This window comes from Enhydra lutris, unplaced genomic scaffold, assembly GCF_002288905.1.
Source record: "Enhydra lutris kenyoni isolate GAN:26980312 unplaced genomic scaffold, ASM228890v2 scaffoldscaffold80, whole genome shotgun sequence".
In the NCBI taxonomy this organism is placed as follows: domain Eukaryota; kingdom Metazoa; phylum Chordata; class Mammalia; order Carnivora; family Mustelidae; genus Enhydra; species Enhydra lutris.
Genome location: NW_019154164.1, coordinates 3476038 through 3494094, shown reverse-complemented (window position 1 = coordinate 3494094; position 18057 = coordinate 3476038). Strand labels below are relative to the sequence as shown.

At 42.5% G+C, this 18057-nt stretch overlaps 1 protein-coding gene across 1 annotated transcript in view; it reads right to left on the bottom strand.

The window, feature by feature from the left end:
• The window catches only part of LOC111160972 (transient receptor potential cation channel subfamily C member 5), a 128836-nt gene that overhangs the window by 48393 nt on the left and 62386 nt on the right, over positions 1-18057 (bottom strand). The window contains exon 3 of the mRNA XM_022524385.1: positions 445-781. Within this exon, the coding sequence (XP_022380093.1) occupies positions 445-781 (337 nt within the window). The remainder of the gene's footprint in view (positions 1-444; positions 782-18057) is intronic.

The following is an 18057-nucleotide window of genomic DNA, read 5'->3' as shown; positions in this document are numbered from 1 at the left end:
AAGATGTGGACCCTGAATAAGCACTGGGATTCTGTGGGGTAGCCTCAAGAAAGCAACAGGTTCAAGTGCTCTGGAGTTATAGGAAGGGCACTGAATAGACTGATTAACAATTGCTCTACCTAGCTTAGCTGAAACCCATTCTGACTGATATTTGGTTTTTCTTCCACACCAACTGACAGATAATTTCCTGTCCTTGAAGATGTTAGTTTAGCAGAATTAAGCCCTGGGTTCACTGTCAATCTCACTGTGGGCCAGGTAATACTAAGAGACTGGGGTCTGGGGAAGAAGGAACTACATTTCTGAGACTCCCAACAAAGGGCTTTCCTATGGCACAAAGAAAAGATGTCCTAATTCAGGGCTGGTCCATCTGCCTGTTCAGTACTTATTGTCTTTAAACAGGAGCAGCAGGCAGTCTAGCCATAGTTCCTGGTTTCTTTGACTCACCGAGAACCCAAGGCAATATCATCCATTCCACGACAGTTGGGGGAGGCCCCTGTACATGAAGGTCTGTCCTAACGATGTGCTGAGAAGCCAGGAGAAGCATGAAGAGGAAGGTCAGATATGAAGCTGTGTGGCAGATAAACTTGATAAAGGGTTTCTTGATGAACAGCCCAAGGTTGCTTCTGGGTGAGATCAGGTAAGCTATAGATAGCATGGGAAACAGGAACCCAATGGTCATGCAGGTAAGCAGCTTGACTACCCAGTGTTTCCGTCGCCATCCAGGGAAGCCGTCATACCACAGGGTGGCAAGTAACTGTTGGCAATTAGGCTGAGCAACAAACTGGGAAAGAAAGAGAACAAGTTAGGCATCTTGGATGTCCAGGTGGAAGTCTACATTCATAATACTTCCCCTAGTTTACAGGAAGCTGCATGGTTATTCCCCAGAAGAAGCCTATTTTCCAGGTTTCCATGAATGGATCTAACCCCAGAGACAGCTCTACATGTCAAGCTATGAGACTGGATTTTCCATAGGGTTATTTGTTTCACACATTAGGCAAAATCACTCTGTTGGGTTTGTGCTTTGTCATGCTTCCCTATTCTTCCTCCCATCATCTTAGAGAAATGGTTCTCAAACTTTGGCTTTCCATCAGAATCATCCAGTGAACATTAAAAGATTCAGATTCCCAGGTCACTCCAAAGATTGACTAAATGAGCATCCCTTGGGAATAGAGCCTGGGCAGCTGTTTTACATAATTTTTCTGGGAATAGCCATGTCTCTTAGCAAAGAATCATGGGGACATTTTATTTCAAATTGGTTCACTTTTACTCATTCCTTAAGCTTACGTGAGGTCATCAACAAACATGCACTATGTTTGGAAAACACAAACTGGCAGAGAATAAGCTCATGCCTGTGACTATGGTTTAGAATGGAAATGAGTTCCCTGCTTGATTTTATCTCTTTCCCACTTTGGTTTCCAGCACCTTTTGGTTGGCTAGCAGTGAATCAGCTTGCTGCTTTGCCATCTATTAACACCCTCTCAAGTCTAGACATGCAGAAGAGGGAACAGTATTCAGGGGCCCAAATTGCAGCACTGTGTACTAACCCAGCTGGGATTTTACTTAAAGGCAATCTCCAAAGTGTCAGTGATTAATAGTTAAGGAATCATCAGCATTGCAGGTCATCATCAAACTGCCACTTCCTGGTAAGCAACTCAATAGGGAGCTCAGCCGTCAGCCGTGATTTTAAATACTGCCCATATTTCCCAGCTTCCCATGGGAAAGTTTAAACAGAGCTGTACTATATAGCTTACTAGGGCAAAGGAAATAAAATTCTTCCATCAATTACACCCAAGGTAGACTAGCCCAACTTTACTGTTGGCATATCTGTGAAGGTCACTGGCTTCCCACTACAACCATTCTGCTCTTCCTTAAGCACACAGCCGGACTACACCTTCCAGTCTCCCTTGCAGTGAGATGTGGCCACATGATTAAGTTCTTAATAATGGGATTGCCGAGAAGTGATGGGTTACTTCCAGGCCTGGCTTATAGAGGTCTTATGTGTGTTCCTCCATGTTTTCTTCTGCTTCTGATTGACTAGGATATGGTAACCAGCATAACCTATGAGTTTCTGTCAGCTCATGTCTGTCAGTGACCATATAGAGGAGAACTACCTTGCCGATATCTGCCTTGAATTGTTACATGCCTGAGAGGATTTTAGTATGTTTGAGCCATTATATATTTGGAAGTCTAGACTACCCTAAAGCACTTTACTATTATGAAACTACCAAAAATAACCTCTAAGTTTTTTTATTATGTGATCTCATCTTGTTCAAAGATGCTTATGATCCCCAACATGTCCTGTATCACACAGAAAGACACAATCCTATAGTCTCTTATGACTTCTTCTTGGCATTATAACCTATGCCAGAGGCTGGGATGAAAAAGTCCTTTAAAAAGTACAGAAAAGTAGAAGGGTAAAGCAAGATGTTTGGATGCTGTGGGAAGGGCACTGGGAATGCACAGTCTAGTGAGGCAGACAGATATATAAATAGGCAGTTTTAAAACAGTATAGTAAGGGCTTAAAATTAAAGTGGATATGAACAAAACATAATGGGAGCACAAAAGAGAGCAAATCTGGACTGCTCAGCCAAGGCTCCCTGGTGGAGGTGATACCTGAGTGGAGCGTTACATGATATGTAGAAGCTGGTTAAGTGTAGGGAGGGAAAGGAAATTATGGAGAGGGAAAGGGAGTGAAGAGTGAAAATAGTGGAGATGACATGACTAAAGGCACGACCTGTACGAGGAACTAGAGCCATCTGGGGTGGTTAGAGCTTGAACTGCAAAGCTGTGAATGGCAGGAGATGGGGCTGGAGAAGTAGACAAGGGTTATAGAAGATGAAAATGATAACCTTTGGCTACTATAAATAGTATGGCTCTTTTAAAGAGAGATAGGGAGCCATAAGCAATATGTTTTTTATGTGTGTGAGTGTGAGTGTGTGTATTTGTGTGTGTTTAGAGTAACAGAGTAGTTACGACCCTCACTGTAGAATCTGGAGCTAGATTGCATCGGTTCTCTTTGTTCTTCAGTGTTTTCATCTGAAGAATGGAGATAAAAACAGGATCTACCAGCTAGGGTTGGTGTGAGACTTAAGATTACTTATCAGAGTATGTTGTTTCATTGTTTAAAAAAGAAAAAGAAGAATAGCACTTATCAGGCCCCTATTTGGCTTAGTCAGTTGAACGTCCAACTCTTGATTTTTGGCTTGGGTCCTGATCTCAGGGTTGTGGGATTGAGCCCTGTATTGGACTCTGTGTTTGGTGGGGAATCTGCTTGAGATTCTCTCTCTCCCTCTCCCCCTTTCCCCCTCCCCACCATGCATGCATGCTCTATCTCTCTCAAATAAATAAATAGGTTTGCCTGGGTGGCTCAGTTGGTTAAGTGTCTGCCTTAAGCTCAGGTCATGATCCCATGGTCCTGGGATCGAGCCCTGTATCAGGCTCCCTGCTCAGTGGGGAGTCTGCTTCTCCCTCTCCTTCTGTCCCTTCCCCTAACTCATGCTCTGTCTGTTGCTATCTCTCTTTCAAATAAGTTAATAAAATCTTTTAAAAAAATAAATAACTCTTGAAAAAAGAAAATAATTACTTACTATATACAAAACACTCAGAATTATGCCTAGCACGTAGTTAGGGCTCATTTAATCTTAGCTGCTGATATGATTATGCATATGATAGGATCAGACTTAGACTTTAGAAAGATCCTTCTGGGGATCAAGTGAGAGATTAATGGGAGGCAGAAAGTGGACAAAACTCGAGGTAGGAAGACTGGTTAGGAATCTGGCATATGATGATTGTGACTTGGACTAAGGTAATGGCAGTGGAAATGGAAAGCCACGCTCAGATGCAAAATGCTGTGAGGAGGTGGAAGGAAGTGGCAGGATGTGGTGATGGATGGGGAGTGAAGTAGTAGATGGGGATTGAGTGTAAAGGGGAGAGGGACTTCTCTTTTGGGAGAATTGGTAGCTATTAATGTCATCAGCTGAGAGTGGGAACACTGAAGCTGGAACAGGTTTATGGAGATGCACACTGTGCAATGCTGAATGGAGATATCAGGACTGATGTACTGATGTTCTGCAGCAAAGTTTGACAAACTTTTTCTGCAAAAGACTAGATAGTAAGTAAGTGGGGCTTTGAAGTCCATATAGTTCCTGTAGAAACTACTCAACTCTTCTGGTAGAAATTCAGCAATAAACAATATGTAAATGTGTAAATGAATAGGTGTGGCTGTATGTGCGCCAGTAACACTTTATTTTTATTTTTTAATTTTTTTAGATTTATTTATTTGTTTGTTTATTTGGGAGAGAGGCAGGGGAGGGGCAGAGAGAGAGAGAGAGAGAATATCTCAAGCAGACTCCCTGCTGAGTGTGGAGCCTAATGCAGGGCTTGATCTCATGACCCTGAGATCATGCCCTGAGCTGAAATCAAGAGTCAGATGCTCAACTAACTGAGCCACCCAGGTGCTTCGTGCCAATTAAGACTTTAGCTGTAGTTTGCCAATCGCTGTACTATGATGTTGCTCCCTACTGCTGCTAGGACCAAATATTTGGTCTTTATGACTGCCTGGGACTTCCTGTCATGTATCTCCAAGAACTCTGACCCTAGAAATCACTTTCCTTGGCGCCTGGGTGGCTCAGTGGGTTAAAGCTTCTGCCTTTGGCTTAGGTCATGATCCCAGGATCCTGGGATTGAGCCCCACATCGGGCTCTCTGCTCAGAAGGGAGCCTGCCTCTCTGCCTACTTGTGATCTCTGTCTGTCAAATAAATAAATACAATCTTTAAAAAAAAAGAACTCACTTTCCTTTAGGCATAAAGTACAGAGGTGAAGCTTCTTTTAACATAGGATATTACCATCCAGCCTCTGTCTTCACTGCCTCTGCTCTGATTTTTGATTTGGCTGAAGATGGTGATTTTAAAGTTTGGACAGGTTTTTAGTTTCTGTTTTTACATCTGATAAGCGTAGTGTAGGGTGGTGTGGATTCTGGCAGAACAAACTGCAATTAGAATATTATAAGGGAAGTTTTTGTTAAGATACCATGTAGTATCGAAGCCCAAAACATCTGTGAACCTTGAAAGCACAATCCTGATTCCTGTGTGCATAACGAAGTTCAAATTTGATGGGTTATTGAATCAATCTCTACTCGATTTTAAGAATGCTTCAGAAGGAGAGATTGCAGGAAAAACAGCAGAGTGTGTATGCATCATATGCTTCATTGCACTAAGAGCCAAACTGTAAAGACTAGAGCTGTAGTTTTTAATTTTGGTGGGGTCCAATTTGTGTTTAATTTTGTTGCTTGTGCTGTTGCTGCGATATCTAAGAAACCATCACCTTATCCAAGGTCACAAAGATTTGTACCTAGGTTTTCTTCTCTGGATTTTATAGCTTTAGCTCTTATATTTAGGTCTTTGATCCATTTTGAATTATCTTTTGCATATTGTGTGAGAAAGGGGTCCAAATTCATTCATTTGCATGTGGATATCCACTTGTCCCAGCACTATTTTTTGAAAAAGCTGTTATTTCCCCATTAAATTGTTTTTGCATCCTTGTTGAAAATCAACTAATGATGAATGTAAGGGTTTACTTTGGACTCTTAATTCTATTCCATTTATCAATAGACTTACTGATCCTAATTTTAGGGAAAAGGCTTTCAGTTGGTCTTCATTAAGTGTGATATTAGCTATGGCTTTTTCATAGATGGCTTTCATCACGTTAAGAAAGTTCTTATCTATTTTCTGAGGTTTTTTTTTTTATCATGAAAGGGTGTTGGATTATGTCAAATACTTCTCCTATGTCAATGGAAAGATTATGTATGTTTTTCTCTCTTCCTTCTGTGAATATAATGTAATACATTGATTTTGTTATGTGAATCACTCCTACACTACTGGGATGGATTCCACTAGGTCCTCATCTACAATCCTTTTTATATATTTCTGGATTCAGATTATTTTTTTGATAAGCCTATTATTTACCTCAACTGCTATCCACTGTTTCAGGCAGCTGTGATATGAAACAGTTGCTGCTGAATTTTTCAACAAATGCCCTTAGGGGAAAGGGCTGTTGGTCTTGAATAAGATCACATAAACACAAGCTCTGTAAATGGAGCTTTTCTAGGGAGTTGCCAGACAGGTCATATAATGACGATTTTCTGGGGATGGGTCTTTTGGGGGAGCTCCAAACCCAATCTTCTCCTTTCCAGTGGAGAAGCTGCCAAGCTGTTGCTTTTCACAGTTGCTGTGGTTCCAAGGCTGTTGGTTTTCAAGACTACTATGGGGCTGGGTAAAGGGGGAGAGGAATAGGCAAGTTAAAATATCACAAAACTTGCTATTCTTACCAAGATTCAGCTGTTTTTCTTGAATACATGTTCCTCTGGTTGTTGCAAATCTTTGGTTAATTTTCAGAATTGTGAAAATGTTTATTTGGAATATTTTTCCTATGCCTTGTTGCGTTTCTGAAGGAGTGGATTTTCAGAAGTCCCTACTCCACCATTCTGAAAGTGTTTTCCCTTTGTGACTTTTTTACTTTTAATGGGAAGTGATATTGTATTGGGATTGTTGGATTGTGGCTTAGTGCAAAGGATAGAGCCCTTTCCCAATTTCCTCTTTTGGAGGCTTAAAAAAAAAAAAAAGCCAGAGGGCTGCGTATTGGTCAAGGTCTAGGAGCATGTCTTAGTTTCCATTATATTCCCAGTATTTTGCTAAATGCCTGGCACAAGGTAAGCACTGAATAAATATTTGTTAAATGAGTGATTGAGTAACTAGGTATATGATGGATGAACCTTGGTGGAATGCTCTTTCCAAAGCTTTCTTTCCTTACTGTATATAGGGGGTGATGTGTGATAGTGAAGACAAGCCGCCTGGAAGTTGAAATGGGCCTCCTGGAAGTTGAATTGAGCTCTTATAATGTACCAAACATTGTAACAGATTTTCTTTTTTATTTTTTAAGATTTTATTTGCTTATTTGTCAAAGAGAAAGAAAGAGAGAGAGAGAGAACGAACGAACAAGCAGGGGAGCAGCAGGCAGAAGGAGAAGAGGAAGTAGGCTCTCTGCTGAGCAAGGAGCCTGATGCGGGATTCTATCCCAGACACCTAACAAACTGAGCCACCCAGGTGTCCCTGTATCAGATGTTCACATACATCACCTCACAACAATCTTAAAGGCAGGTATTAGCATTAAACTCCCTTCACAGATGATGGAACTGAGCCCATGATCACATTTGTGGTACGTGGTGGGGCCAGGACTGAAGCCCTGGTTTGGCTGATGCTATCGAACAAGCCCTTCAACACTGCACTTGGGCAGTCATGGATGGTGTGAGCTGAGGCTGGCAGAAAGCTGAATTTCCCAGTATTGTCCCTACTGGCCTGGCCACAGTGATTGAAATGCTCCTGTCATTTATTGCTTTGGATCAAGGTGTTGAAATTATATTCATGTTTTTAGAGGGCACCTGGGTGGTTCAGCCAGTTATGCATCTACCTTCAGCTCGGGTCATGATTTGGGATCCAGGGACCAAGCCCTACATCAGGCTCTCTGCTGAGCAGGCAGTCTGTTTCTCCTTTTCCCTGTGTTCCTCCTCTTGCTAATCCTCTCTCTCTCTTTCTCAAATAAATTTTTTTTTTAAAAAAAGAAATTATATCCATGTTTTTAGGATGTGGTAACATATAATGCTATTAACTAAATGAGAGATTAAAGTGAGTGTATCATATTAGCCAGTTACCTAGCTATATAAGAAGTCTGCACACCACCAAAGCTGAAGAGCAATGGTCAGAAGGCCAGGTCTGGACTCCTGAGTGGCAGCTAGGAAAGGCAGGCGGGAAGATGCAGAGCTAAAGGACACAGGAGAAGGGATAGGAGGAGGAGATGCTGAAGATCTTAGTTTCTTGATTTAGCTGTATAGGACCTCCCTTGACAACTGTCCAGATCTTTTCTTCACAAACCTACTAGGGCCCTCCATGCAGTTCTTTCTGTTTTTAAAAATCTACGATTCTTCATTTCTCCAATGTTCTTGGGCAATAGCTGAAAATGAATTTTTTCCTTACTGTATAGGACTTTTGAAAAAGCCGTGGCTTTTTTCCTTTGCTATAAAGCTGCATTGTAAGTGGAGGGGCTCAATAGCTCTTTGCCCCTCAATAGAATAATTCTATTTTTTAAAAGATTTTATTTATTTATTTACACAATGAGAGAGGGAACACAAGCAGGAAGAGTGGGAGAGGGAGAAGCAGGCTTCCTGCTGAGTAGGGAGCCTGATTCAGGGCTCAGTCCCAGGACACTGGGATAATGACCTGAGCCAAAGGCAGCCGATGAATGACTGAGCCACCCAGGCACCTCTGAAAGAGTAATTCTTGATAGGAATAATGTCAGGTTCTACTGGAAAGAGCCAGACTCTCCCCTAAACCACTAGCAAAACTGTTTCTATTTCACCTGGGAAGAGCTCTGACTTCATTCATTCAGCGAGGAGAATTACCTCCCTAACTCCCCACTGGTACATCATATGTGAACTCTTGTTCCTACAGCTGTCTAAATAATCACGTGGCTTTAGGGCTTGATTCACATGCCGAACCCAAAACAGAACAGAATTTGACTTGCTCATGGCTAAGGGAAAGCAAGATCAATGTGCTTCAATTCCGGCATTTCAACAAGTATTTCCGTACACCTGCTCTGTGTCCAGTTCTGTGGGATTCATGGAGAGTGGGTCACAACAAGAGAGACCCACAGTGATTCTGGCCTGTAGGATCTCACTGAGAGACCAGTCAAACTCACATGAAACAAGTAATAGGACAGCCATGTTTGTGTTCAGATAACTGTGCAGGCAGGCAAGAATGTCAGGCTCTCAGCTGGGTAGTGGCCACAGACTGGTAAAGGCTACTCCCTTCCAAATCAGGAGATTTTGCTAAGTAAGGATGTGATTAAAAACAACAACAAACCCACGCCCCTTTGATTCTTCCATTAGCACCACTTTGTAAGAAGAAAGATCAGAATAAAATACAGTCATTCAAACTGGATCCACTTAGCATTAGGGAAAATTGACTAAATAGTTAGGAGGCACAGCAACTTAGGAACTCAGGGCATTCAGAGAAGGGATGAATCAGCAGGCACTCGAGTCAGAAGGAAAGGCTACAGAGAATCCTTAAATCAGAGAATCTCACTTCCTTCTCGGAGCCTTCCCTGATGGCCCCAGCCAGAGGTGATCTCTCCTCCTCAAGCCCGGACCACTTTGCTTCTTCCTTAAGGTACCCCTTAGAACCTGACCTGTGTTATACTTACGTTTATGTAGAGCCTGTGACTTGGCTTTCTTACCCCAGTAAGCTTCTGAGGAGGACAGACAATTTTGTATGTTGTATGACATTTCATAGCCCAGAGGGCTTTGCAGACATTTACTGTACTTGTTAAAGTGAGAAAGTTCTCTTCTCTGCTTTCCTGCTCAACTTCAGTCCTGAATATTCACTATCTAGTGGGCATTTCAAATTCCAAATTCCAAAGTTCCAAATGGAACTTTCTCCCCCAAAGCCCCCCCCCACTTCTCTTTCACCTCATATTCTCTGTACCCACAAGGTATTTCTTTAGTACTAGTCATAATAGTCACAGATTAAATATCCATACAACTTCCTGTGTTTTGGATACTTTTAAAAGCACTTTATATGTATGAACCAACCCAGGATATATACCTATTTTACAGATGAGAAAAACTGATGCCCAGAGAGGTTAAATACTAATGATAACTGCAACAATGAACATTTGAATGCTCACTGTGTGTCAAGGCCTATAGTGAGTGCTCATTTGAGAGTAGTGAGCCCGGGATACACTTCCCTGGTTAGTGACCAAGAACCTGTCTCTGATGAGACAGTGGAAAATGGGGTGAAATCCCTCGGTTAGAGCAGAGGATCTGGGGGTGAAGGGTGGGCTCTTGAAAAGGAAACCAGGGGTGTGAGGCAGAGAAAAAAAAAGCCAGTAGCAGTGAGTTTTCAGTGGCTCCTCTAGGGACGGGCAATGAGGTCAGAGGAGAAAAATCTTTCCTAACTCCCACAATCCACTCTGTTCTGTGCCATGGAATCTGTTAGCAAGAGAAAGGTCAGTATACAACAAGTCAGTCCCACATTGAGTCAACTCACTGGTGATTTGCACATGATTTTAGACTGTTGGATATGTATAAAGTGCAGTAGATGAGACTAGAAGAAAGATCACCTTGACCTATGTTTAACATTCAGAGCTTTGTTAAGCAGCTCAGGCCTGTTGTTCCCTGAAGTAGTTGGCACTGAGTTACCTTTGTGTGTTTTCTAAAAGAGCATCTGACTTCAAGCTGGGGGCCTGATACTGTAAACACTTCTTCCTTTAGTACACTTGGAGGAAAAGAAAATCTGAAAGGTAAGAAGGACCCCCCTCCCACCACATCCCCTAGGGGAGAAGGCAAGGATGTGGAAGAAAACTTGAGTTCCCAGCTATGGCAGGCTCTGAGCTAAGAGTCTTTCTGGGAGGTTGGAAAAAGTCTACTGATCTTTCTAGAACCTTTCTCTGCTCCCTCAGCGAGTAGCTGCACAATAGAATAGACCCAACTTTCATTGCCTCAGATGTCAGTTCTTCAAAAGAGTCCAGTTGTGTGTAAGGGTGTATTTTAAAAGCCAGCCAGCAAAAATGATCTGAGATAGAACAAGTTTTGTTGGCTTGTTTTGTAATTGCCAATCAAGCTGGGCTCTGCTGAGGAGAAAAATGCTTAAAAAGGAAATCAAGGACAAGACAAAATTTTCCAAAGAGGGGAAAATGTGCAAAACCCCTTCCTTCACTGCCATTACAATGAGCTTGCTAGGCCGTACTGTTATGAAGTGGTTCAGCTTTTTACCACAGCAGGAGAAATTTGAGACAAAGAACAGGTTTTGGCAAGTAGCTTAGGCCCAGGTCATAATTCAAAGTGGCCCCTACATTTTACATGTTGTCTCTGTCTAAAACTCTTTGATATTTACTTACTCAGAACATAATCCGCAGTGAATTTTTTTTGAAAGAAGGGGATGCATTGCTTACCTAAGGATTATTACTGAGACATTTTGTATTCATCTGGCTGTTGCTGCAGTTACCTGGTACACTTGGCACCTGAACTAGTCTACCTATATCAATGGCAACAGAAGTTCAGAGTCATAAAATAAGTCAACTGGCAGTCATACCTCTAATTTCAAATTTGAGCCAAGGCTTACTAACTTGACCTAACTGAAGAAAGGTGAGGCTAGATGCTGAAAACTCGGGTTTAAATACATATTTAAAAAATATAGTTTCCCATTTGCTTGTATATACAGCAGTGGGAATTTGCTTAATGGGGTTTCCCAGTAGATGTTATAATCCTCCCTTGTTGGAGGTGATAGGCTCTGAAAGCATTTACTGCTGCGAAATTAAGTCCAGTGCGGTAGCTTATTCTAGCCATAGGATGGCAGCAGAGAGCAGTGGGAACGCACTTCCTACTTTGAAGAGGGGAATTTTAGAAGGAAAGAGGAGGCTGTCTTGGAAAACTCATCTGGGAGGGAGCAAGTGAACCAGCATGTCAGGGCAATTGAAGAGGAGAGCCTGGAAACTCACTAAAGCCAAATAAGAAGTCAGACGGGGTGTGATCAGGTCAGCTAATGGCCCATGGACTAGAACAGTGGCAAAATATAATGAAAGCCAAAGAGGCAACCAATTCTGACGGCATTTAGTCTTTTGAGAGCTGGGTGTCCTGGGCATTTCTAAGCCTAGTGCTGGGAGGATGCTACAGGTTCACAGATCCATAGTACTTACTCCAAAACCATTGTGGCCAGATGTGTTATAGAATTCTAAATCTGTCAGATTTCAGAACAATAATAGGCCATCTGTACCATGTATTAGGTAACACCCCCAGTGGGATTTAAGGCAGCATTCATAATTAGGGTTTCCAAATTTAGCAAATAAAAATGTGAGAAGTTTAGTTACATTTGAATTTCAGATCAACAGTAAATCATATTTTAGTATAAGCGTATCCCTTTATAATATTTGGGACATACTTACACTAAAACATGATTCACTGTTGATCTGGAATTCACATGTAAACAGATGTCTGGTATTTTATCTAGAAATGCTACTATAGTCAAACACATTAATATCACAGCAGCGAAACCTATGAATACTTAGACTCAGTGGGATAAACAAAGACAATAAATTGCCCCACATCAGTTCACCTCATGTTTTGCCATCATAGGAGTTTTGATAGGAAATTTATTAGTTTTTTTTTGTTTTCAGGACTTGGTAGATTTTGGAATTGTGGACTTGTAACTCTTCAATTAATAAAAGAAAACAATGGAAAGATCTGTGGTGAGATGTGTTCATGTCTGCAGGGTATCCAGTTCTTAAGGGCCTGGGTCCTTCTTTTTTCTCAGGTCACAAGACTTGTGCAGGTATGGCAGATCCTGAAACATTGGGGCAAAAAAGGAGACTAAGTCAGGTGCACCCAAAAAATTTTCACGTCTATAAGAAGGCTTGGCTGGAGGTTTCATGACCTGCTGTGAGCAGCCCACTTTGAAATCTTCAGCATGAAATCAGAATAAAGGGAATGGAGCAAACTTAACCCTTGAAAGAACACTTTTTGGAAACATATATCTTGAACTCTGACTCTCTCTTGGCCTGTGATTTGTGGTGGGACTTGGAATGTGTCTTTGTGTTTGGGTCTTTATCTGTGCAATTGGTGGTCACCACCCACCTGGCCTTCCTCATAGGGCTCCCCTGACCAATCAGATGGATCATGGGGGTGGGAAAATGCTTTGAAACATTCTCAACACCAAACAAAAGGAAGATGGTGTTCTTCATACATCTTCATTAGCTTATCAGTGTTATGTAGGCTTTATACATGAAGACATTTCTAATAAGGTAGAGTGGTAGCATGGTCTCTGTATTCAGGCAGACAGATCTGAGGTTCAAATTCCAGCTCCATAACTTCCTGGCTGGGTGACCTTGTGCAAGTTCCTTAATCTCTCTGACCCTCAGTTTCCCCATCTGAAAAATGAGGATTATACTAGTAGCCCATGTTATAGGGTCATTTTTTAAAATTTTTTAAAATTTTTAATTTTTAATTTTTTTTTCATAGGGTCATTCTAAAGACTAAGAGGGTTAACTCAGTGCCTGGCAACAAGGAAAGAAATATTATTATTGTCATTCTCTTTGTGGATTATTTTGGGAAATAGACCAAAAAAATTTAACAAATGCTAACTATTTTTTAAAATATTTTGTTTATTTGAGAAAGAGTGTGAGTGCACAAGCAGGGAGAGTGGCAGAGGTAGAGGGAGAAGCGGGCTCCCCACTGAGCAGGGAGCCCGATGTAGGACTCAATCCCAGGACCCTCGTATCATAACCTGAGCTGAAAGGCAGATGCTTTACTGACTGAGCCACCCAGGTGTCCCAAATGTTGTTTTTTTCATCGTTATGGCTCTCATTATTATGAGATGGAGAATCATTTATTCTTGGATAGTCTCAAAGTGACTCTGTATGAGACTCAACACAGACCTCACCTAGACAGTACATCCAATTGTAGTTAGTACGGTCCTTGTTGTATAGTCAGATCCCATAAATAACTATAACAAATTCCAGAATGAAAAACTGGATTATTACACAAGACACACTTCAGAGGAAGGGAGACAACTCCATAGGTAAAGGAGGGAATTTCTCATTGAGAAAGATTGGCAAGGCAGGATTGCCGGAAGCATGACTTTTGGGGGGCAGACTGGCAAGTGACAAGCTGAGGCATCTCAGGGGGTTCTTTAAAGCCAAGATGGAAGATTCCATAAGTCTGGTTTTGGGTCTAAGCAAAAAACTTACTCTGGGTGGCTTGCACTGGGTGATTGAAATTCAGGAGAATGGCTCAGAGAGACCATTTCAGGGTGGCTTAATGTCATCCAAGGGCAGGATATTCTGCACTTCTCTGTCCTCTCAACCATCCCTCACACTCCTCTACCCTCCCCCCTACACACATATGTTCTCTCTCCCTCTCGTGGAGAAAACAAGGATCCTTAGTGCTTGGAGGGCTTCTACGAAGTCTCTTTCCTTCTGCTTCCTGGCAGGGTTACTCTAAAGCCAGTTCAATTAAACCAGCAACATTTCCTGAGCCCCTTACTCTGCGCCAGGCCCTGTGCTAGGTCCTTGGGACACAGGCATGACTCCGGCAGCCAGAATCTCATCCTTGCAGGAAACACCTAACAAATAAAGACAAAATTCTATTCCTGCCCTCCCATGATGGGGTTTCTGGGGCCTGACAAGTGCTGAAATGAGACTGGGAGACTTTCTCACTAATGACTCGAACAGGAACGTACACTCCTAAAATAACAAGGTTTATGGAACTGAAGGGCAGGAGAAGTAGCTGGAATCCTGAGCGAGTTATTTATTGCTGCTGAGTATCAAGGCCATTGGAGCCTTGGTGGCTCAATTTTAAAGACAGCAGTACCTATCCTAACCCCTGATCTTTTTTCTTCCTTCTAGGGACCGGCCTTAGTGTGGGCTTTTATTATTAACTTATTGAGTATTTTACTGGGCTCCATTCCTTTAACCCTGAATTCTCACAATGACTTGACAGGGGAGGTATCATCACCATTTTACAGAGGAAGAAATGAGACGTAGACAGATGAAAAAACCTGCCTAGTAAGTGGTGAGAGCCAGGTCTCGGAGCCTGGTCCATCCCAAGTACACTCCAGATACTCTGACCCAGGGCTCATCGAACTACAGCCTGGGTGCCACATCCAGCTAGTGACCTGTTCGTGTACATAGAGTTTACCTGGGATCTGGCCATACTAATTGGTTTACACATTAGCTGTGGCTGCTTCTGTGTTACAGTGGCAGAGTTGAGTGCAACAGAGACCCTAGGACCCATGATGCCTAAAATATTCACTAGTTGGCCCTCTATTAAAAAAAAAAACCCAACAACAACAACCCCAAAATCCCCCAAAAAACAGACAAACTTTCTGAGCCCTGGCTCTCCTCACCGTAATACACAGTCTCTAGTATGTAGACTTTAGAGTTAGAGCTGAGGTCAAACTTTGGCTTTGCCATTTATGAACAGTATGCCCTTGGACAAGTCCTTCTAAGTCTGTGTGCCTCAGTTTCCTTATCTGTAAAATGGGAATAATAATATTACCTATCTTCTAGGATTGTTGTCAGGATTGTTGTGAGGTGCTATGCATGGAAGGTTCTCAGCACAGTGTTTGGATAACTAGCACAGGGTAAACTCTTAAAAAATGGCACCTGGGTGGCTTGGTCGTCAAGCATCTGACTTCGGCTCAGGTCATGATTTTGGGGTCCTGGAAATTGACCCCCTATTGGGCTTCCTACTCAGTGGGGAGTTTGCTTCTCCCTTTCTCTCTGCCCCTCTCCCTGCTCATGTTTGCGCTCTCTCTCTATCAAATAAATCAGTAAAATCTTTAAGAAAATGGGAGTTAAATTATTTGGAGTAATAATGAGTGAGTGTCACTTCAATATCAAATCTCTGCATTTGTTTTGTTCCTATTCTTGTTGTCTTTTCTAGGGCCTTTGGTTGCTGAATAAAACACTTAAGTTTGGGGCTGAAGGTAGAGATGTGGGGAACAGTAGTGCAGGGCAGTGAACACAGTGGTTTTGGCCTAGAGGTTGGTTGACAGCAGAGGATTTACTCTGGAATAAGCGGTTTAATGCTTTAAGCCTGAATAAGCGTGAACCATATTATGTGACCAAAGTGTGTGTGTGTGTGTGTGTGTGTGTGTGTGTGTGTGTAATAGAGAGAAAGAACAAGAGAGAGAGGGATTACACCTCCAGTTCTGTGGGGTTTTTTCTCACATCCTCAAAATCCCTCTCTGTGTTACACTTGAGTGACTGATTCCATTCTCTGAAAATTTTGCAATTTTCTTCAAGATTCCAGTGTGTGTGCTAACCTCCCCAAACTCCCAAGTTCCTGTAGCAACTATTAAAAAAATGACTCTGGGATACATTCTGTTCTCAGTTATGCTTGGTTTGTCTCCCTGATTAGACTCCTAACTCCTGTAGGACGGATACCATGGGCTCTATCTTCCAGGTTCAAGGAGAAGGAGTGGATTGCTACTATTAAACAATGAAAGGATATGTTTGCGGGGTGTGTGTGTGTATGTGTGTTTCTGACCAGAGAGGTCTCTGATAGAGAAAGGAAAATGAGTTTCAGAAGCAAAGGTCATTGGAAGATAAGTGAAATGTTTCAATGTTTCAGTATCCTCTTAAGCAACAGAACTAGAACATGAACTCGGGGGGAAAAAGGTCAGTAACCACACCAGGGGACCTTCTGCTGGGTGGCTACCATCTCTCAATTATCCGGATGAAAGAAGCTACCTTCAAATGATAGAAATTCCTACATTTGACAGGTAAGCTGTTGGGTGATGGCCCTTCTATTTCTGAGAGCCATCTTTTTCTGATGTCTCTGGGAAGGTCAACCCTTCACTCCCAAAGTGAGTTCCTTCATAAACAATTCACCATTTGCAAGTGGCAGAGAAGACATGGAACATAGATATGTTTTACCGAAGGAGGAAGGGATGAGCTCTCTTTCCTCTCTGGGGGAAGCACCTGCCCTTCTCCTTTGGATGTCAGTTTTCACTTCTCATAATCTATATTTGGAGTCCCATGTCCGTTATTCAAATAGAACACTATTTCCTATCACTGATATAAACATCTTTCAAGCCAGTTCCCTTTTCTCTTGCCAGTCCAGGGTGGAAAGCTGATGGCTCTTGCAAGCAACTATAATTTGGAGCAGTTAAGACCCAACAGCCTGGGGCACCTGGGTGGCTCAGTCGGTTAAGTGGCTGTCTTTAGCTCAGGTCATGATCCCAGGGTTGTGGAATTGAGCTCCACATTGGGCTCCCTGATCAGCAGAGAGCCTGTTTCTCCCTCTCCCTCTGTCTGCCGCTCTGCCTACTTGTGCTCTCTCTCCCTCTGTCAAATAAATAAATAAATAAAATCTTAAAAAAAAAACCCAACAGCCTATGGGAACAAGTGGATTCTCTCTCAAACTATCTTAGCTTCTGCATACTGTAATTTCCAGATGATTCTGTGTCAGATGAGGGTCAAGGCCATAACTGGTCTATACTACCTGGGACTTCCCTAGGAATGTTTACTTGCCTTAACTGTGGTTGTCATATACTCTTCTGAAGAAATGAGATGCAAAAGTATAAACAACAGACTCAGAATTCCCAGTTTTTCAAGCATATGGTGGTTGGTTTTATTTTGCTTTTCCCTTTCATTACAGCTCATATTATTACTGGTATCATACTGTGTAGTCATCATGCTCGAATACCCAGGAGCTTTGGTTTAATATTGGTCTTAGGATTCAGTTCCACGAGACTTCCAGATTGCTGAGATGATTACCTATGTGTGCTCAGATGTGTGTTACAGAATGATCAATCATGGCTGTGTGGAGGGTGAATTGGCAAAGGGGAGTGGGTGGAGATGAGGGGTTGATTAGGAGTCTGTTGTAACATTCCAAGTAAGAGGTAACAGGGCCTGAGTTAGAGCAATGAGAGTAGAAATGAGACTGCGGTAATGGAGATATTTTGGAGGTGGAACTGACAGTATTTGGGAATGGATTGCATGAAAGGGTGGAAAGTAAAGGGGAGCTGAGGATACCTCTGCTATTACATGATACAATGGAACAGGCTGAGGACTGGGTTTGGGACAGATACTGATGAGTTCATGTTAGGTATGGTGACTTGCAGTCTAGCTTTGTCTGCTATCGAGGGAATGTCCAGAACATGGGACTTTCAGAACTAAAACCAAGTAAGTCCTGGGCAGACCAGGACAAGTTCATTGCACTAAGTTTAGGACACGTTGGATTTGAGGTGTTTGCAGACAGTGTCCAGGAGGTGGTTGGGCATGTGGGAGTGGCGTTAGAAAGGACACCAGAGGGACGCCTGGGTGGCTCAGTTGGTTAAGCAGCTGCCTTCGGCTCAGGTCATGATCCCAGTGTCCTGGGCTTGAGTCCCACATCGGGCTCCTTGCTCGGCGGGGAGCCTGCTTCTCCATCTGCCTCTGCCTGCCATTCTGTCTGCCTGTGCTCGCTCTCTCTCCCTCTCTCTCTGACAAAAAAAAAAAAAAGAAAG